This window comes from Accipiter gentilis, chromosome 17, assembly GCF_929443795.1.
Source record: "Accipiter gentilis chromosome 17, bAccGen1.1, whole genome shotgun sequence".
In the NCBI taxonomy this organism is placed as follows: domain Eukaryota; kingdom Metazoa; phylum Chordata; class Aves; order Accipitriformes; family Accipitridae; genus Astur; species Astur gentilis.
This window is the reverse complement of record NC_064896.1, coordinates 6,622,605-6,644,458: the sequence shown is the minus strand read 5'-3', so window position 1 is coordinate 6,644,458 and position 21,854 is coordinate 6,622,605. Positions and strand designations below refer to the sequence as shown.

The 21,854-nt window shown below is 52.7% G+C and overlaps 1 protein-coding gene across 1 annotated transcript in view; it reads left to right on the top strand.

The window, feature by feature from the left end:
- SDC3 (syndecan 3) overlaps positions 1 to 21,626 on the top strand; it is a 50,390-nt gene extending 28,764 nt beyond the window's left edge. The window contains exons 2-5 of the mRNA XM_049820844.1: positions 11,680 to 11,797; positions 12,243 to 12,853; positions 14,583 to 14,853; positions 15,249 to 21,626. Coding sequence (XP_049676801.1) covers positions 11,680 to 11,797; positions 12,243 to 12,853; positions 14,583 to 14,853; positions 15,249 to 15,415 — 1,167 coding nt within the window. The 3' untranslated portion in view covers positions 15,416 to 21,626. The remainder of the gene's footprint in view (positions 1 to 11,679; positions 11,798 to 12,242; positions 12,854 to 14,582; positions 14,854 to 15,248) is intronic.
- The last annotated feature ends 228 nt before the right edge of the window (positions 21,627 to 21,854 follow it).

The window sequence follows — 21,854 nt, the reverse complement described above, 5'->3', positions numbered from 1 at the left end:
ACTGAGGCAAGGGCTGACGATGCCCTTTCCTGCCATGTGCTGCCCACTGGCACTAGCAGACATGATATAATCCGTGGCACAGAGGTTACTTCTCCTGCTGGCCTCTCCGCCTCCCCCAGGAGGCTGCTCACCCTTTTTTATGTCTGGCTGGTGGGGAAACTCTGACTTTCAGCCCAGAGTTACATCTGGGGGAGTGGGGGAGCAGAGAAACGTGAGCTGCTGGGTCAGCAGGGTATGAGACATGGATGCCTCTCTGCAGAGATCTGGTTCCCAGAGCCCTGGGGATGGGAGAGGAGCCCCTGCCTGTTCCCATCCCCTGCCCTGCATTATTTGCACCTATTTTGCAGGCAGGTAAACTGAGGCACGTGATGACTTGTGCCCCATGGGTGCCACCCGGGCATGTGACTGTATCCACAGCTCCCTGCCCCTCAACAACACCAAAGGTGTTTGTCTTGGCCGAACTCCATCTCCGTGGCGTGGATACGGAGCACAGGACCGTCTTCCCCCAGGTTGGGTAGGGCGAGCACTCCTGGGGGCTTGTCTGTGCTGCTGGGTCTCTGGGGAGGAGACGGAGGTGAGACGGGGAGTGTGTGAATCCCAAAGTGCCAATTAGCAACGTCCTGCTGCCGGGAGGCCATCAGGGAGGTGTTTAACAGACATAGCGGCAGTCCCTGTGCCAAGCACTCGAGGAAGGGCAGGAAAAAAAATATATAAAGTCCTGTTTTGCAGCTCTTTGGAGAGACTGAGTCTCAGGGAGGGGAGCGAGCTCTGAAATGTGCCTTTGTGGAAGGTGAGAAAAGCCCAAGACAGTTTTGCATGTTAAGCTGCAATAGGATTATGGAGCAGAGCAAATTAAATCAATTCTGTAATGACTGGGGGGAGTTCCTGCTGATGGCGGCAGGTCCCGAGTCCCAGGAAAGAAATGGTGGATGGAGCCGGGGGGCTGAGAACCACCGTGAGCATCCATGGATGGTGGTCTGGGGTCTGCAGGCAGCGTGCTGGGGAGGGCAGGATCTTCCCGGGGCTGCCTGCATTGCCATGGCAATGTGCAGTCCCACGGGAATTAATGAGACTGGAGTGCACTGTGAATCCTTCGGGGTGGAAAAGAGATCGGCCTGGCCAGGTGAAGCAGGGAGGCAGAGGAGGGCAGGCGGCAGAGCTGGGCGTGCAGGCACCCCGGCTGCCCGAGCCCTGCCTGCCAGCCTGGCTGGTTTTGCTCCATCCCATGCAGGTTGTCTCCGTTGCCCTGCCTGGATTAGCAGGATGTTCTCCGTAGGAGGATGGAGAGCACTGTAGGTTTGGGATTTTTCCGTGAGCGGGTATCATGGTGCTCCGGGCTGTGGCACGGGACCCTCCCCACTCCTGGGTACCAAGGTGGGTCTGTAGAGCCCAACTTCACTTTGGCTTTTTCCCTAAGCTGGCTCACCCAGGGTTCGGGGAACCTCCTGCCCCACTCCTGCATCTGCTGATAGCATCATTTCCAGCCAAATGCTCCATCAGCTTTGGCTAAACCCACAGCTGTGGGGCAAAGGGCTGCACTTTGAACTGCTGCGGATGCAGCAGGAGCCAAACACGGCGGTCCCTGGGGGTGCTTAGGGCTTGGGGGGACCTGCCACCCCAGGGGAACCCCAAGAAGCCACCTGAATTGCCTGATGCAATCCCAGCTGATGCGTGGCAGAGCTGGGATTGTGCCTCGTTTGTGCCTCTTCATCCGAGGTTTTGCATGCAGCAGGAGGTGGGGACTTTTGTTTGTGTGTTTGGTTTTTTTTCTCCTCCATCTCCCTGGAGGTAAAAAGCGGAGCGTGCTGGGAGATGAGGTGTTAGCAACAATTTACATCGGGAGGTTTGCTATTTTTCATGCCAGCTCTGGCTCGAGGATATTTATTGTGTAGTGGGGTAGGATCTGGCACTAATCCATTGAAGAACTGGGATAAAAAATGACGGTGGAGACAGATGATCCCAAGGAGGAGGAGGAAGAGATGCTGTTTGAAGAGCTGAGCCTAGTCCAGGGTACCTGGACCCGGCAGTTCATTATATTCCCTGAGCGATGATTAAACACTCACGAGCGTACGCGTCCAAATGCAGGTTTCGGGATGTGCCTGCACCCAGCCTGGCTCCTCACAGCGTTGCCTGCGTTGGCAGCGGAGAATCAATACAAAGCCAGAATAATTGCTGCTCCTCGGTAAATGTTAATGATTATTTTACTTGCATAAAATAACTGGCCTATTAAATCAAAATGCACTGGGGTTTAGGCAGCTGTTATTCAGGGGCTTAATTAATCTGAGAAAGACTGAAGTTACACAAAATAATGGCGGCTGCTTACTTGAGCTTACACCACATCTTGCGAGTGGGATCTCTGCCGGTTGTGAGCATCAGCCCCCCGGTTTCCACCAGCATCCTGCATCCCCAAACTCCAGCCATACCGTGGCACTGCCTTCTAGCCCAGCCTCCTCGGCTTTGTCATGGACAACTCCGTCACAAGCAGCTTTAGTGGTCTCTAGCATCAGTCCTTGGGCTAAATCTTGGCCAGGGCTGACCATGCTGGGACATCGAGGTCTTTTCCCGCAGCAGCAGGTCCCAGAGACACTGAGATGCTGTCCAGAGCAGCTTTCCAACAGATTTATCTTTAACTCCCAGCCTTGGATCGAAGAGTGGAAATTCAGTGATTTTTTTGTAGTGGGAAAAGAATTGTGGAGTCTTTACGGTTCAGAAACAATGTTTTCATTCCAACTTTATGTGTGGGTTAATATTATTTCAACTGTTTATAGTATCACTAAATCACATGTTGGGATGAGTTATTAAGGTTTTCTATATAAAACACCAGAAAAGTGCTTTCAAGGGGTGATTAATTGAAAATATCCCGTGGAAAATATCATAGAAATAATCGACACTTTTCCTGCGATATGTTCTCAGTTTAAATGTGTTTTCCTGGAGAAAACGGCTTTCAGCCCCTGATGGATTGCTGACCCTGGCTGCGTCCTTCCAAGCTTTCCAGCATGGCCAGATTCAGCATCTCCCTTGGAGGACACACACTGGGTCACTGTTACTCTTGCATGCTCCGTCCTGGCAAGGCCAGTCTCAGTCTCCTGCCCACCTTATCTTCTCCCCTTGCCTTTGCAGCATGCAGGGCTGTGGGTCTGCTGCTGGGAGCAGGGGGGTTGGGTTTCCAAAGCTGTCTCACTGGGTTGAAATGCAAACAGACCTTTGGGACTTTGGCTTTCTGGTTTTGCTGTTTGTTTTGCAAGCGGGATGGGCAGGGGATGGGATGTAGAGACAAGAACCTGTGCCTGGTACCAAGGGATGGGGAGGGATGGGACAGCAAGTTGGTCCTTGTGCACAATCCTGTCCCATTCTCCAGGCTGCTTTCACACTGATTCAATTTTCCTTTTCCTCTTTAACTGCCCACCTGTTGGGATGTGGAGAAGGCTGGTCCCCTGTGTCCCTGCTGATGCTCTCCGCATACATCCTTTCCCCTGCCTTGGCCCCATCTCATGCCCCAGAGTTGTGCCGGAGGCTGCTGGATGGCCGTGGACATCCATATCACGGGATAAAATTACTTCCATCCCCAGCTTGCCATGGCACATCTCCCTGCGGCAGGAGCCTTCTCATCTCAAACCCCATGCGTGGTGCTGAAGGCTGCAGCCGGACCCGGTGGGAGGAGGTGCGTGAGCTCCTCGGGCTGCGATGCTTTCCTGGGGCTCACTTTGCCTCTGGAGTTGCTCAGCTCTGCTCTCCGTGCACGCTGCCAATGAGCCTTACACACGTGCTGGGGAAAGGACTTTACCACCTAGCATTGTCCCCCACCACCGCCAGCCTCAGCTCCAGGCACGAACCAAGCCTGTGTCCTGGCTGCCTTAGAAACCACCAGATTTCAGCTCTTTTTATTCCCTTTCTGATTTCCTTCAGGGAAAAGTCTTGAGCTTCTGTCCCCAGCCAGGAGGGCTAGAAACATGCACAGCCTTCAATCACTTCCACCACCCAGACTGGGGCAGATAACTCCCAGCCAGGGCTGCTGGAGTGTGGGGAGATGCTCTGACCCTCTGCAAAGTCCTGCAGACAGCGGATGCTGGGACTCGAGTCAGGATTTCAACCCCCTACCTGGACCACTCCCACGGGAGCTCCTCCGTGTTTTCGGAGGTGACTTTTCTCCCCCTCTCTGTCCCCATAGCCCATCCCACGAGGCCATTTAATTCCTCCTTCTCCGCAACACCCCTGGGGAAGCAGACCCCAGACCCAGTTCGGGTGGATGCGCTGGAGGACACCACCCATCACCAGCGATGGATGCGTCGCCATGGAGGAGGCGGTTTCCATGGCGACCGTTGCCATGCCGATGGCTACCGGCGAAGGGCCTGAGAGCATCCCGGGGATGTTCACCAGCCTCTCCCTGTGGTTAAAGTTGGATTGATTTATAAGGGTCCTTTCCTCCCGGTGTGAAAGCCAGACACTCAGCAGTGAATATCACTTTTGCAATAGCAGCACATTTTGGGTTTAATGTTTGGGGCACGTTTCAGGAATTTTAAGAGTCTCTGTGAAAGCCCTGCCACAGACTGGGAACACCCTAAAAAAATACAACACCCTAATCCTCCCTGCCTAGAGGAGGAGGGACACATATGCCAGCATGGGTGTACAGGGAATTTAGGAAGAACCAAACCAGCTGGTCCCCGTCCCCCAGGACATGTACAAAGATGTAGAGGGGTCTGTAGGAGCATGTTTGTACCATAGATGAAGGTGGTGAGCAGATCCCCTCTGTGCCTTGGTTTCCCCGTCTTTTAACTACCCAAATTCTCTGGTGTACAGATAGCTGCTTATGGGAGGGCAGGGTGGGACCCTTTACCTAAGCTTTACATTTTTTGACCTGTAAAATGGTGTCACCCACCTTGATAAAGGGAGAGAAGAGGGAGGGAAGGGCATCCACTGTGCTGGGGGTGTTAGATGCGTATAGATGATGGAAAGGGACTGAAGCCTCTCTAATCTCCCTGCTCAGCTGTGATCGTGCCAGGCCAAAGGGCCTGAGCTCCCGCTCGCTTTCCAAGGCTCTTAGTGCAGGATTTGGGTGTGATTTGCACTGCTGTGGCCCTTGGCTGCCATTCCTGGCCGGTCCAGCCAAGCTGCAGAACAGAGGCATTGAAGGGGACAGAGAGCAGCCGGGTAGGGGGGTCATCCATCGCCTGCCGATCTCGCTCAGCCCTGTGGCAGCTGCAGGAGCAAAAGGGTCCTCTGGGATCCAGTGGGGGATGTTTTCTCTTATCTGAGCTCAATATAGTGGCCTTGTCACCTCCAGAGCTGCTGACATCCAAATCCTTTGGGTCTGGCATTTATTTTGGGTAATTTAGAGCACTGGAGGAACTTTTATTGAAATTTGACTTTCTGGCCCTGCCCTGTGGAGACTGCTTTGCATTGGGTCTTGCTTTTATAGCAGCAGATCTGTGACCTTTTTGAACATTGGAGGAGTAGAAATAGGGCAGGCGATTGGGGTCTGGATGATGCCAGAGCCGGATCCTGGCCTGGGCTGCTCCCATGGCTGGCATGGCAGTCACCAGCTCATGGGCTGAGCCACGGGGACGTGACATGAGTGGTTCTCTTTCTGCAGGACAGTCCTGAGCATGGCCCGGCAGAGAGCCAGCACCTCACAGCACACATTTAAACCTTTCTGTTCCTTTTTGCCGCCCCCAGACTTGGACATCACCAAAGACGATGCAACCCCCTGGGCCCAGCCGGCGTCTTAGGCCCCGGTGCCTCCAGCAGCTTTGCCTTGACCCCTGGTTTAATTTCCCTAATGAAGCCCAGCCGGGGAAGCAGTGCTGAGCTGGTTAGCGAAACCCCCTGCCAAGAGCCATTAACTGGGAAGTTGTAATTGCATGGATGGGAGCTGCTGTCCCTTGGCTTGAGCCAGCTAATTGTGGCCCTCGGCATCCCACTGCAGGCAGGGCAGGGGCTGCCGTGGGGCAGGGGGCACCAGGGCCAGGACGAGCATCGCGCTGGGATTTCCTCCCTGCTCCAAGGAGCCTCTGCCCACCTGGCCCAGCTTTGCGTTGGACACCTGGAGAGGACTGCACAGAGGACCTGGGAGTCCTGAGAGCGTGTCCCCCCATCCCAACCACGGGAGGAGACTGATCAAGGGTGTGGATGTGGCTTGCGTGACTCCCAGCCCTAGGCAGGCACAAAATTCGTGCTGTGGAAAACCCTTTCTTGGGGCTAGCAATCCTTGCTGGGGCAGCAGCCCCATCCCTCCTGCAGCGGGCTCAGGACAGCCCCTCACACCATCCTCAGGGGCTGCAAGGGACGGATCCAGCATGCCCAGGGTGTCCTGCCAGTGGGCTCCCTTCAACCTTGCTCTGACCACATGGAACCTGCTGGGTCCAGGATAAAGTCTGGATGAAGTTTCTCTTTTGGGACAAATCCAGCCAGCTGCGTCTCTGCTGCAACAGAGGCTGTGACGGATGGGGAGGCAGCCGCAGGTCAGGAGGTGGGAGCTGCCGTCCTGTGTGATTTGTGATTTCCCGGGCTGGCAAAATCATTGTTCCTCTCCCCTTCATCCCAGCCGTGCAAGGGTGAGCAGCCCCCTCGTTGCTGGGGGGAGGCAGGGGGCCGTGCATGACTGCGAGGCTCGGTGCACGCAGAGCATTAACGATCTAAGCAGCAGTAAATCCAAATAAACACCGACTGTTCCCAAGATTTATTGCATGAGCCTGACCTAATACCATCAGGGCTGCAGCTGGGGCAGCCTGGCCAGGAGGAGGTTTACGTCAGTACCTCGGGAGTGACATGGGGGCTTTTTGGGGAACAGCCATGTCCCAAACACCCCCCTCTGCACCAGGAACACCTGGAGATGTTTCACAAGTCTTTCTCAATAAATCTTTGTGAAGCTTGGTGGACTGGAGCTGTGCTTGCTGCAGTCAAGGGGTGCCCCCATGCCTGGTCCTGGCTGTGTGGTTATTTAGGGTTTTATGCCGAGCAGATGCAATCCTAGGATGAAGGATGCTGGAGAGGAGCAAAGGGTTGCCCAGCACCCGTTGCTGCTCATCGTGGTTTTGTATCACCAGCTCCCCCTGCACGCAGGAGCAGCTCAGGAGCAGCCTCCAAAGACCTGTGGACAAGAAAGAGAAGGGAAACTCTCTGCCAACCCACTTTAGGTCCTGTTTCACTTTCCCTGAGCAGCAGGAACGCTTCAGCTTCATGAATATTGCAGTGCAACAGCAGCGTGCTGCCTGGTCATGCAGGAGCTGTTATTACATGCACTGAGCTGGGCAGGCAGCAGCTGGAGCTGGGCTGCTGGTGGGCTGCCCTGTGCCATGGGCTGCCGTAGTTCCTCCTTGGTGTAAACTCCACTGATCGCTGCCGATCCTCTGGAATCCACTTAGGGCAAAACCTGGCTGAGAACATCTGCTTTCCTGCAGGCTGGCATGTGAGGGGCAGGCGTGGGAGAGACGTCTCTCACATCAAGGGAGTTGTCTCCGGAGAGCGAGTTTTGGCCCTGCGAGGTGTTTTATTGCTGTGAAGTTGTTCCTGCTGCAGTCAGTGGCTCCGGGAGATGGATCCCTGTGGGGCTCTGGAAGAGATCCTGCTCCCACAACCTGGAGGGAGCGATGGTGTTTGCCCAGTGCAGGGGGTGCAGCTCTGGGGAGGAGACAGACCCAGAGGAACAGCTCCCAGCTCCAAAAGTCTGCATCATGTCAGGGAGCCACATGCTGCAGGTTGGAGCACAGCATCAGTTGGTGACCCTGGGAGGATGCTGGAGCCGGGCACTGGTGCCTGCGGACTCCTCCCTGGCCATGTGCTGAGCAGGGGGCTGCTGGGCTGAGTTGCTGTCTGAGCAAAATACAGGGGTGTTATTCTCATGGGAAGGTTTGCTTTTGGCTTTGGGGCTGGACAATTCTCACCAGCATCTACCCATTTTCCCTCACTGCATCACTCCAGGCTCTTTTCCTGGGCAAAGCAGGTCCAGGACATGCACTGGTTCTGCTGAGTCTCTCCACCCTGTGGGATGGATGGATGGATGGATGGATGGATGGATGGGGGCTGGCATGGCACGCTGGGGCCATGCGCTTCCGTTTTCGTTTCCTGGTCCAAGCATGGGGAGCCGGGAAGTCGGTGGCTGGAGCTGCCTCATCTGGTTCCAATTTAAGGGAGAAAGGGGCTTAATGGAGCTGGGCCATGTGGCTCCCATTATGGCGAGGCTTTGCAGGTCACGCAGAGAGAATCCAGCCTTCAGGGAGCTCACCCGACATAGCTGGCAGGGGTGAGGGGTGGTCTGGGGAGCGCCTGCGCAGTGGTCTCCTCATTTCTTGTTAAACCTCAATTTTTTTTGGTGTAAAAAGAAAACAAAAGGCAAATAAGAGCAACTCCAAATGTTTCTTCCTCCCACCCCTCAAACCTTGCCATTTTTCCTTGCCCTCCCATCAGTTTTGGTGGCCTGTCTCATACTTTATGGGCTCTTATGGGTGATGCACCCCATCAGCCTTCAGAAGACACTGAACCAGCCCCAGCATGTCCCCTGGGATCTCCTGGTCCCTGACTTCCCTGCACTGGTCACAGTGACAGAGAAGTCCTGGATGGGCCATTTCACAGTGAGTGAGCTCCATAGCTTTGTCCTGGTCACCCAGGAGGGACTTTGCCACAAGGGTTTTGTAGTCAGTACTGGGGAGTAATGGAAAACTTGGATGGTGAAACCAAAGGTGGTTCTTAGGAGTCTTTTACTTCTATCCACTGCTTTCCCCCTGGTCTACAGCAGATCCTATCCAAGCATCTGTTTGTTATTGTATTTTATTTATTTTGTTGTTGCACAGCAGTTTATAGGTGAGACATCACCTATTTAGCAAAATCACTTGTACTGATCCTTGGTGCATCAGTTTTTCCCTACTTTTTACCATCTCCTCTCCAGGAGTTGAAGCCTGTTCTTCCATAGATCAGAGCAAATAATTATTTGAAATAATTTGGCAACACCAAGCGCATCTGACTTGTCACCCATTGGTGCCCACCACAGCCACTCTATCACTCCCCTCCTCAGCTGGACAGGGGAGAGAAAATATAACAAAAGGCTTGTGGGTTGATATAAGGGCAGGGAGAGATCATTCACCAATTACCGTCACAGGCAAAACGGACTCGACTTGGGGAAATTAGTTTATTATCAATCAGATCAGAGTAGGGTAATGAGAAAATAAAAACTAAATCTTAAAACATCTTCCCTGCTACACCTCCCTTCTTCCCCGGCTTAACTTCTGAGTTCTCCACCTCCTCCTCCCAGCAGCACAGGGGGATGGGGAATGGGGGTTGGGGTCAGTTCATCCCACCTTTTCTCTGCTGCTCCTTCCTCCTCAGGGGGAGGACTCCCCACTTGTCCCCTGCTCTGGCATGGGCTCCCTCTTGCAAGTTGCAGTCCTTCACGAACTGCTCCAACGTGGGTCCCTTTCCCAGTCTGCAGTCCTTCAGGCACAGCCTGCTCCAGCGTGGGTCTCTCGTGGGGTCACGAGTCCTGCCAGAAAACCTGCTCCAGCGTGGGCTCCTCTCTCCACAGATCTGCAGGTCCTGTCAGGGCTTCCCACAGGGTCACAGCCTCCTTCTGGCACCCACTGGTGTGAGGTCCTCCCCAGGCTGCAGGTGGATATCTGCTCCCCCGTGGACCTCCCTGGACTGCAGGGGGACAGCCTGCCTCACCAGGGTCTTCCCCATGGGCTGCAGGGGAATCTCTGCTCCGGCACCTGGAGCACCTCCTGCCCTCCTGCTGCACTGACCTGGGCGTCTGCAGGGTTGTTTCTCTCATGTATTCTCACTTCTCTCTCTTGCTGCAGTTGTGCAATTTTTCCCCCCCTTCTTAAATATGTTCTTCCAGAGGCGCTGATGGGCTCGGGCTTGGGCTTGGCCAGCAGTGGGTCCGACTTGGAGCCGGCTGGCACTGGCTCTGTCGGACATGGGGGAAGCTTCTAGTAGCTTCTCACAGAAGCCACTCCTGTAGCCCCCCCCCCCCCCCCCCGCCCCCGCCGCTACCAAAACCTTGCCACACAAACCCAATACAATTTCCAAGGAGGGAAAGCAACCTTCTGCCTTGTAGGGAGATGTTCCCCTCGCTCTTGGCTACCTCCTGCCTCCACCCCATCTCTCCTGGTCCCTCTCCAGGCTCTTTCCCCAGGACCGTGGCCATTGCTGGGGTTCCCAGCACCTCTGCAGGGTTAATCAGTGCCGACTCCCATATTCAGAGCACTGAATGCTGCAGCAGGGTTTGGCTTCTGCGGCTCAGCAAGGGGCTGCATGATTCCCAGTTCCCTGCAGATTAATTTTGGTGGATATCAGACTTCTTCAGTGAGCTGCTGAAGATGTGAGCTGGTGACGATGTATTTGAAACTCCAGGATGGTGCATTATCTTTGGGGTAAAGTCTGAACCTTCCCAGTGATTTGGAAAGTGCGTGGCGTGCTGGAGACTGGCAGGATATAAGCAGTGGCTGTGGTGATAGGGGAGAGCACTGCTGTCGCTGGAGATCATGGAATAGATCCAGCCACAAAAAGCTCAGCAGCACTTTCAGGAGAGACAGGCACTTAAAAGCCCAAATCCCCTTGACCTTCCAGAGAGATTTATGTCCCCAGGAATGTGCTCATGCTGTCACCATGGGCATATGACAGAAGTGGTACATCTGCAGCACCCCAGTGACTATATAGGCAGGGTTTGGGCAGCAGATATCTCCTTAGCTTGGGCACCATGGCAGCAATCAGCTTGCAGCCCGTGGGAAGTGTCCTCCCACTTCCCAGCCCTGAGCATCTCGCTGCAGCTGAGGGCTGCCGGGTTTTCTCTCCCTTGCCTTCTGATGGGCTCCAGGAGAAGAGGTGTGGGGACAAAATTCGAGTTAAAAGTCCCACATTTCTAAGTCATGGGACCTTCTGACTTTACAAAACTCTTTTTTGTTCCGATCTGGAATGAAAACAAAGAAACTCGAAGCTGTTTTCAGAGGTAAAATGCTCTAATAGGTGAAGGGGACCCTTCAACCCCTTTATTTTAAATTTATGCACTAACCTGGCTTGTTACATCTTGAAACATCTGATGCTATCTTGCAGATCAAAGCCTCCTTGTTTGGGTTGTAATGAAGTGTCAAACTGTTTCCTTGCAACACAAACAGGAGACACTTTGATCTGCAAAACAAGATATTTAAGAGCCCTACTAGCAAGGGCCCTTCAAGTTTAGCAGCACTGTAAAGCAGTGGAATATTGGAAGTCGGGTATTGTTTCATATTGAGACTTTCCGCGTTATGGCAGCTGATAGTGTGTGTTGCTGTCACACCTGTGCCAAGAATGACACGAAAATCATCTAAAACAACACAACAGTGAACTGAAGAACTGAACTGATAATTTTTCTAACAGTTTCCAAATGCAGTTGTTGGGTTTTTCCCCCCTTTTTCCAGAGGGCTTGTTTCTGTGGGAAATGTTATTGGAGTCAATGTGAGCTCTCCACAAAATGTCAGCTTGTCTGAAAGATTTGCAGCAGCGAATTGTTTTGAGGGAAAACCCCCACAATTCTGGGTGGTTAAGCTGGAGGGACCGCTGCCTGCGCTCCTGCTCCCTTGGTCTTGCTTTTCCCTGGCCTGTTTAACCCGTGCATCATCCCATGAGGGCTGTCTGGGGTGTCTGTGCAGGCACCGGTCTTGATTTGCTCAGGCTGGAGCTGCTCACGTGTCTCTCCCTGCTTGGCTGCAGGCTCAGCGCTGGCGCAACGAGAACTACGAGAGGCCCGTGGACCTGGAGGGCTCCGGGGACGATGACCCCTTTGGGGACGATGAACTGGACGATGTCTACTCGGGCTCCGGCTCAGGGTGTAAGTAGCTGCAGGGTTTCTGGGGAAGGGTCCCTGGGGAGCCTGGCCATGAGTTTTGGTGGGACTGGAGAGGGGTTTGCCGTGGGATGTGAGGGAGGGGATCACTCCTTATCCCTCTCTGGAGCTGCCCTCTCCTAGACAAAAGCAAAGGGAACTGTCCCAAAGGTTGAGCTCAAATGACTCCATTTCCCATTTCAGTCTCTTGCCCCACTGGGCAGGATCAGCCCTTCCCCAGCACAGTAGCACATGTCATGTTATAGAGGTTTTGTTGACCCCAGTGAGGGGCTTTGGCCGCCACATGGGAATCTGCAGCCCTTGGTTTCTGCTTAGCCTGGAACAAGTCCATGATCTCAGTTTTTTGGGGGGTGAGGCCAGGTGCCTGTCAGCCCTGGGAAATGCTGGGGCAGCAGCAGGTTCACCCTTTGCTCTTCTCCCCTTCTTTCAGATTTTGAGCAGGAGTCGGGGCTCGAGACAGCAGTGAGCCTCACCACGGACATGTCCGTCACGCTCCCCACCACGGCGGCTGTGCTGCCTATCACCTCAGTGCAGCCCGTGGCAACCCCCTTTGAACCATTCCCTGCTGAGGACACCACCCCTGAGGAGACAACCAGCGTCTTGTATATCCCCAGGATGACAGAGACACCAGTGATCCCCAGTTGGAAAGCAACCACTACCAGTACCACTGCCAGCGACTCCCCTACCACCACAACTACCACCACGACCACCACGGCCACCACCACCACCAGCACCACCATGGCCACGACCACCACCAGCACCACCATGGCCACTGCTAAGCCCACCACCGTCCGGAGGTTCCTGCCCCCCCTTGTCTCCAAGGCAGCCACCACCCGGGCCACAACCCTGGAGACACCCACCACCTCCATCCTTGAAACCAGCACACCAACAGAGGTGGCCACATCACGGCTTGTCCCCACCAGCACGGCCAAGCCCAGGTCCCTGCCAAAACCAAGCACCTCCAGGACTGCAGACCTCACAGAAAAAAGCACTGCCTTGCCATCCAGTCCTGCCACGCTGCCACCCACAGAAGCCCCCCAGGTAGGAGGCAGGAGCCCTTCTCACCTGCTAAAGGGCTTGTGGGCCACGTTTGAAGCCAAGCAATGGTGATGGGAAGCCTTTGGGGTTGATCCGTCTTTAGCCAGTTGCTCAGAGGGAAGTCAAGTCGGATTGGGCTCTTTCCAGCTCTGGGGGGAGTAGAACATTTGGGGAGCTGGAGAGGGGAGATTAAAGGGTGGGGGATGTAGCACAGGCAGAGCATGGTGATGGGGCTGGCATGAGAGGTGATGGAGGGCACCCAGGGGTATGCCACGAGTCCCCGGTGCCCCCAGCTCTGCAGTGCCCAGCTGCTCAGGAGCAGTTTCCCCAGGCAGGAGGGGAGCAGGGCCAGGGGTACCACCGCCCCATGGGGAAAGAGCAGCTTTCCTCTGGGTTTGGTGTCTGGGCTCATTGTACGGTTTCCCAACTTGCAGCCCCTCAGTGGGAGGTCCAAATGCTCCGCAATTACAGCTTGATGGTGCATTTCCAGCCCCTCGGGTGTCCTGAGCAGGGGATTTAATCTGCTGATCCATCTCTCATTCAGAACCCCCTAGGGGCCCTTTGAAAACCGCTTTGACTGAAAGGTGGAGTGATTTGTCTGAACTAGTCCCTCTTTTCTGTGTCCGTATATGTATGTATAGCGCTCTGGGCTTTCTCTGACCTTCAATTAATCTCTGTCACAAAAACGCCTGCTTGTGGGAAGCAGTGAGCCATGCACTTATGCCGGGGGCAGCTTGACATGGAGAGGGCTCTTACTCGCCCTCCCCGGCTTGGGCCCGTCAAGCTCTTCACCCATCCCAATTTGTAATGTCCCGAGGCAGGCGTGGAGGCAGCTGTTTGCCCCGCGAAGGAGGGATCCCGGGGAGGTTTTGCTGGGGGATGCTCAGTGTGGTCCAGCTCAGCATGTGGACACATAGCAGGTCAGGCTGCTGGGACAAGGAGGAAGGTCAGGTGGGATTTGGCCCTGAGGGAGCTGCAGGTGTGGGGATGTGCAGGAGGCAATGAATAGGTCAGGGTTGGGTTGGAGTGGTTCATCTGCCCAGCCCATATTTGCTATCCAGGCTGGGTTCACCTCCTTGCCAAGGAGGCTTGGTCAGGGACCACAGCAGGGAGCTGGGCTGGCTCCATGGCCTGGGTGAGAAGGACCCATCTTCCTGCTCCTGCCCTGTGCTGCAGGGCTGCAACCATAAGAGCAGGTTGAAGGGAGAAAAGGGAGAGGGAAGGGACCCTCCTAGGGCTCATCTGATGGCATCCGATCCTTACACTTCCTATGTTGCTGTAGCAGCACACACCGTTGCATCACTTCATGTCTAGCAAGGAGGCATCTGTGAGATGTTTTAGCAAGCCATCGGTCTGCACTAGGGACAGAGAGCCCAAATGAGGGTCTGGGATGTGGGGCTCTCTTTAGGGGAAGCTACAGGGAACAGGTGAGAGTTTGTGCATCTTGCGGGCACCTGGGATGGGGACAGACAAGAATGGTCCAGCTCAGCCACGGTGGCCTCAGCCTTTTGGTGACCATCAAGATGTGGGGTTGTGTTGCTTGCTGCAATATAACTGTCCACTTCAGTGACACAGGGAAGGGACACCCCAATGTTATCCCCCATGTTCCCTGCTGAGAGGGCCACCCTGCCATCGGTACTGTGATGTCCTTCCTCTGGACACATCAGAGCTGCTGGAGGCAGGAACCACCCTTTGGTCCTTGTCCCCTGCTCCATCTTGTCCTTTCTCCCAGATGGAGCCAGGGGAGGTGATGACAGTCCCTGACAACGAGCTGGAGGTCCCAGTCAGCAGCGGCCCCAGTGGGGACTTTGAGATCCGGGAGGAGGAAGAAACGACTCGTCCCGAGCTCAGTAACGAGGTGATGGCTGTGGTGACGCCGCCGTCGGGACCCGGGCTGGGCAAGAACGCAGAGCCGGGGCTGATTGACAACACGATAGACTCCGGTAACTCAGCCGCTCAGCTCCCTCAGAAGAACATCCTGGAGAGGAAAGAAGTATTGATAGGTGAGACTGGAGGCCATGGGCTTGTGGGTGAAGAGCTGGTGTGTTTGTGGGGGGCTCAGACAGCTGGGCTGTTCATGCCCCAGGAGAGGGGTTGGTCTTTGGCAGGGCATTGGGGTAGTGTGGAGCCTGGGTTAACCCACGGTCACCTGCCAAAATAGCTCCAGGGCCCATGCTGGGGGGGTTCCCAGCAGTCTTCATGTCTTTGACAGGAGAGTGCAGAGCTGTGCACAATTTGCTTTTGCTAAGATGGGTTTCCAGGAGAAAATTAGGACAAACTTACAAAGCACAAAACCAAGCTGGAATCCAAAATGCTCCCCCCCCACATTATTTGTGCCGAAAGCCAGGCTGGGACTGCGGGGCAGCACTGACGGCTGTGCCACTTCTCTGTGTTACAGCGGTGATCGTGGGTGGTGTGGTGGGAGCCCTCTTTGCTGCCTTCCTGGTCATGCTGCTCATCTACCGGATGAAGAAGAAGGACGAGGGCAGTTACACGCTGGAGGAGCCCAAGCAAGCCAATGTGACGTACCAGAAGCCTGACAAGCAGGAGGAGTTTTATGCGTAGAAGGAGAGCCCAGCGTGCCTCGCGCTCCCTCCCTCCCCGCTCCAAACTCTCCCTCCTCCTCTACTTCATCCAATATCTCTCCCCTCCCCCCCCACCCCCCTTTTCTCTCTTTTTTGGATCAGACTGTGAATTTAAAAAGCAAAACCCACAACAGCTAAAGGAGAAAACACATCTTCGGCATGATGAAAAATCAAGCGCCCAGAGCATTGCCGAGTTCAAACCGAGTACCGCTGGCCTTTGTGCAGCGGGAGGGACGGGGCAAGGAGCCAACGCCAAGGAACCTGTGCCCGGGGAGTGCCCTGGTGAGCGCAGGACGGGGCGGTCAGGCTGCCGACAGCGGCTGGAGGTCACTGGGCTTTTCCCACCAACACAATGGACTCTGGGATCTGGACACCTTCTACCAGCCCTGGGGCGCAGGGGGGTTGGTTTGGATTTATCTTCCTTTTTTTTTTCCCTTCGGAAAGGAGGGAGGTTTCTTTCCCTCTCTCTTGTTTTTATTTTTTACTTTCTTTTTGAATGGGGTTGGTTGCTTTGCAGGAATTACCTTGCTCCCTGCTTCTGTCTGAAGAGAGGACACGACTCTCAAATACGCTTCGAACCTTGAAAAAAGCACAAGGGGCTGGAATACCTGATGCCCTGGGGTTTGCTCTTGGAGTGGGGGAAAAAAATAAATACAAACATGGCCAGTACGCTGGAAATTATCTCTTTAGATCAACTCTTTGGAGAGTTTGTGGAGCAGCAAGAAGCTGCATTGGGGTATCTCATGCTGCTCCCCTCCTGCCACCACCTCGCTTTACTGCATCGCTGTGCACAGCCAGAGACCTTGAATCTATAGAAACCGCGTGTCGCCGACCACTGAGGGGTTTGGTTGAGAAGGGACCTTGCATTTGCTGGGTTTTCACTGTGACCAATAAAACTCAGCTTGCACAGTACCACCGACAGCACTGGTTTTAAAATGGAATGGGACGTTTCTTGGTGGGGAGTTGGTAGGGAGAAGAGTTGGAAACGGAGAAGCTATATCGTCTCCCCAGTTCCTCCAGAGGGGATAACAAAGCTCTACAAGGCGTGAGATGCAGCCTAAGAAAAGAAATGCAATGCAGAGGTAATACTCTGTTCCCTCAGGGGTCGGGCAGGGGTCCCCACTGGGCCACTCGCACCCAGAAGGTGAGGAAGGTGAGGCACAGCGGTGGCTTTCCACTGGTCAGCCCCAGGGCAGGTTAGCTGCTACATATCTTTTGCAAGACCCAGGATTGATGGTTTGTGTTTCTTTCATTGTTGCTTAAATTCCAGTATAACCCACAGGGCACCCAGGAGCCTGAGAGCAATAGATCCTGGAAGCCATCATCACCCAAGTGCAGCGGTTTCCCCTCTGATGCTACCTAAGGTGCAGAGTAGCAGAGCCTAATCCAGAGCCCAACTGTGCCTTCTAGAAAGGCTAGATTTTTTTTGGAGCAAGCTCTCTGCACAGAAAAGTCATTAAATATTTCAATAAGTTGGCTTTTAATTAGCTGAAGTGCTGTTTGCAGTGCAGTCAAGGAGCTTTCTTTTCATGATGGTTGCAATCTCGATGGTGTCCCATGGAGACCTTAGTTTTCCTCTTAGAGCAATTTAAACAGGAAAACCAGAAAAAAAATCAGTTGCTTTGACTCTGTTGCATCATGAATTAACCTGCAGAGACACAGTGACACTTTGTCCCCTCAGGGTGTTAGTGGATATAGGGATTTATGACCCTGGTGGAGGCTACAAGACAGCAGTGCTTCTTTATGTTAGGAATTCGAGAGGCCAAACGCATATTTTATATATATATATATATATATATACACACACACTCACATACATACACAGTTATATATATATATGAAATGAAATCCCTGTAAATTTTCATTGCACTGCATATGATGGCTGGATGGGACTTTGTGGTTGTGAAGATGTAAGGTTTGGGCTATGCTCCCTTGGGATGTGCAGCGTGGAGGCTGCGACCCAAAATGCCAACCTGGTTTTACTTCAGGGTAAGGAGCAGAGCTCCTGTGCCCAAGTCAGCTCTAAAATCTCCGTTTTAGAGATGTCAGCCTCAAAATAGTCATCATATTGGTTCTTTTAGTTTGGAGAAGATGGTCCTGTTGGATGTCTTGGATGGTGATGTTGAAAGGCAGACAGTGTAGAGAGTGTGTGTGCGTGTGTGTGTGTCTGTGTACACCCATTTCTTGGGTCCATCCCGGCTATGGAGGATGAGGATGCTGTAAAGGGGGGGCCACATGTCTGAAGAAGGCTGGTGCCAACCTGGCTCCAAGAGCCACTTTCTCTGTCCTGCTTGAATGGGAAAGTTTCAACTTGTTTAATGGTTTTGGTGGTTTTGGGTCCTGTTGGGACTACACAAAAGGCCCTAGCTGTTGCAGAGTGCAGAAATCAAGCCTTTTCATGATTTAATGAGTTGGGCATAGAAAGTATCAAGGCCACCCAAAATCACCATCTTTTGGAAAAATGTGGACTTAATCTTTTGAGCTTGGATTAAAAAAACCCCTCCAAGCTTAATGTTTTAAATGCTGCCTTTCTCAGCTGCTTCCCTAATCTTCTTCATTCCATTTTTTTCCCATTTAATAGTCTGAAGTTCTATAATACAATTTTTTTATTCACTCAAGCTTAACCTTGGTTTGCTCAGCTGGTGTTAAGTTGTAATCCTGGCACTTAAATCCGTTACAGTTTCAGAAGTGAGGAAGGCTGGAAGTGGGAGGGCGAGAGGAGGCTGGGCAGCGCTTTCTCTTGCAGTAATTAAAAGTACGAGACAACCACATACAAGAAAAGGTGAAGGCAATTAAACTGGTAATCAGAATTGACCAAAGTCTTAATTCATTGTATGTCTGCTGCTTCCACGTGTTTGCTGTATTGCTCTCTGCCTGGAGAGGGGATGTGAGCTCAAGGAGACTGTCTTTTGGGCTTGGAGCCCACCTGTTTTTTGGTGATAAATCATGATGGAGACCTTCCCGTCACCTCCACTCCCCAGGAGCACCGGGTTAGTTGTTGGAGTTGATGCTTGGAAGAAAAAAAAGCCTTGTCATGCTGGAGGATAGCTGATCTTGTGCCTCCCTTGTAGACTAGGGGGTGGTGGGACAGAGCTGAACATGGGCTGTGGTTTTTTGGGAAAGCCCAGCTCCAGAAAAATTGCAGAAACCATCGGCTCTCTATTACCAGAGCAATGGGGGTAGGTAAAACCCCAATGAAACCCAGGCGAATGATGCTGCCAGAGTATGTAAGGGGGTTGGGGGTGGGGGGGGCCCGCAGTGTAGCTATCCCCCAGGCTGTGCATGACGCCACGTGAACGTGGTGCGTCGCGGCTCCTGGCCCCGCACCGAGCGGCAGTGCCGAGCCGGCGGCCATGCCGAGGGCAGCCGGAGGCAGATGGTGGGCAGTGGGGCGCAGCTGCCTCCTCCAGCAGGCACTTCTGCACGGGCACACGTGGCTCGCCATGCTCTGGGGCTTTTGAGGGATTCCTGGTGTGAAGATGGATGGGGAAGAGGCAAGAAAGCACGGGGGGAGGAACGAGAGCATCTTTTCTCAGCTGTCAATTTGGCCACAGAGCAAGTTTTTAGGAAAATTAACTCCAATGGTAGCTTGAGCCTCTCCCACATCATCCCTTTCCAATGCCTGCCAGATTTGGTATTGTCTCTCTCTGCACAAATTCAGCCCCTTCCCCAGCCTGTGCATATCCATTGTAGTGCTATCATCCATGAACAGCTGCAGTCTCCCAGCTGGGATAGTGCCCAGATGTGCTCGTCCTTCCAGCTGTGCACCCCGAGAACATGGGCAGCCACGTGGGCATAGAGGAGGGCTTTCCCATTTCTTTTCTGCATGCTTGTGTGTGTGTGTATGATACAGTGGAGCTGAAGGAAGACCCTTCACCATGCCAGTTCTGTAACTTTTGGAGAGCTGCAATTGCAAGGCATGAAAGATGGTGTCAGCTCCTCTCCCAGCTGTGCTGATTTTCAGTCTCTCTCTCTCTGCCGTGATTTGCAGCTGCCGATGCCTCAGAGGAGAATGATAAAGTAACCAGTGACTCCTGGGCCACATAAATAAGACGAGGCAGGAGGAGGGGGTGAAATGGAAGGGACGACCAGAAAATGTGTGCGAGAGCCCAAATGAGGGGCTGGAAGCGGGAGGATGGGAAGGGATGAGGATGGAGGTGGGCCCGGCCAGCAGCAGGACCCAGCTTTGGACAGGTTTTGCAGGGGTGGGAGCGAGTTGCCCCTTTCCTCCAAAAATCTCTTTGATTTTGGACCTTTCAAAAATAAGCAGCAGGACCCTGCAGTGGAGGGGATCCTGCTGCAGGGAAGGCGATGGCGCTGGTCTGGATGTGTGCCGTGGTGTGCTGGTTTGCTTCTAAATTTCCCATTCCCTCCTCATTTTGCCGGGTGGATGCCGAAGATCCACGGCCAGGAGCTTATTTGCTCCACACGAGCCTTGGCTCCTGCTCCCCAGACTCATAATTCAGAGCTATCCGACCCCTGCCATGAGTCACCATCACGGAGGCTTTAACGGGAATAAAACCATTAGCTAAAAACAAGAATGGATTTTTTTTATTATTCCCACACCCACCCCCCCCCCCCCCCTTTTTATGATTATAAGCGTTTCTGGGCTCGGAGGTTTTCTACAAGGCTCTGGCAGCTCCTAAAGTGACATTGAGTTTTCAACACTGAAAGGTTTATTAGAATAACTGGCGTCTTACCAGGCGCCTCGCCAGCTGCTCGGCCGGGCTGGAGCCTGCGGCGACAGGGATGGGTGTGTCGTGTGTGTATGTATGTATATATATGTGTATGTAATTAATATATATGTATATATGTATATACGTGTGTGTGCAAAGCACACGTGCGTGCACAGGTTCAGTGTAAACTCTGCACCTAATGAGGAGGAGGAGGGTTTATCAGCCAGCATCGTGTGCTGGACTCTGCAACCCTCGGACCCTGTTCTCTGCCATGGGCTGCAGGATTTGGCCCTGCGCCGCTGGCTCCTTCCTTCCCTCCTGCTCTTTGCCCTGTCACAGCAATGGCCTGATCCCGGCTGCCTCGGTGCTCGGTCGGGGTCTGCCAGGGTTGAGGATAAGGAGCCTTTTGCCGACTGCTGCATCCCCGGCCGGAGCTGAAGTGGAGCCTGGGATGCTGGCGAGGCAGCCAAAGCCCCTCCACGGCTCCGTGTTCGCTCTGGTTTGTCCCACATACCTTGTGCCTGCAGCTCCGTGGACGTACCCACACCCCGTCTCTATAGAGAAGTCTCAGTCTGGAGTGTACAAACTTCTTTTTCTTCTCTTTTTTTTTTTTTTTTTTTTTTTTTTGGTTTTACTATTATTTTTACTTTTGGGAAAAAGTCACCCTAGGAGACGCCCGTGTGATGCCCAGATGTTTTTTTTCACTCCACATTCCAGACAGCTCATCCACCGCATCTCCACAGACCTCAAGGGTACCAGTGACTTTACGTGCATAAACTACCCCTGTTCTGGGTCCCCCTGGTCTAAGTCATAAAAGTACAGCTGACAATCAAACCAGACAGAACTGCTGACTTTAGAAAAATATATATCGATTGCAGTTTGATAGAACTACTTTTTAAAATCACATGCTTATCTCTCACTAACGCTTACCACCATGTCTCCAGGATAAATTGACACCCATTGGTTCTTCTGTAAATAAACATGAAACATTCTTGTATAAATTAAAAAAAAAAAAAAGAAAAAATGGAACAAAAAATCCATTGATATACATCCAAAAAAATATCCCTTTCCAGAAGATTTAAGTAATTAAAAGAAAAAGAAAAGCCCAACAAGTGAGCCCCACTTCACTTTTTCTTTGGAGCTGATTTAAATTCCCAATAGGAGAATGAAAAATCTTTAACAATAGAAGAAACTACAAGTGTTTTACCTTTCAATGAATATGGGAGGGAAAAAAAATGCATGTAAATATTTTTAATAGGAAACATATCTTAAACAGAACTTTTTTTTGTATGTACATAACTCTTCTAGAGTTTAGTACTTAAATTGCTTCATAGTGTCTGTTAAAAAAACAAAAATAAAATAAAATAAAATGTTTGTTAATTGTTTTTGTTCTTACTCAATGGCCAAAACTTTAAAAATAATAAAAAAGACTATAAAAATAATCTTTGCCAATGGATCTAGCACTGTAATGGTACTGTCTATTTTTTTTAATTATTTCTGTGCTGTGCCCATTTATAAAAGGAGGAAAAAAAAAATAAAGTCATTTAAACATTGTCTGCCCAGGCCTTCACCTGCTTTCTTGCTGTGGGCTGCCTGTCCCCTGGTTTTTGTCGTGCCAGTGTGCGATGAAGGTGGAGGCAGAAGATCTCACTTGTTCTCAGGGCTCGATACCGTCAAGCGAGGGATGGTTAATTAACGGTCTCCATGGCAACTCTGCAGCGATGCTGAGGAGCCGGTGACAGT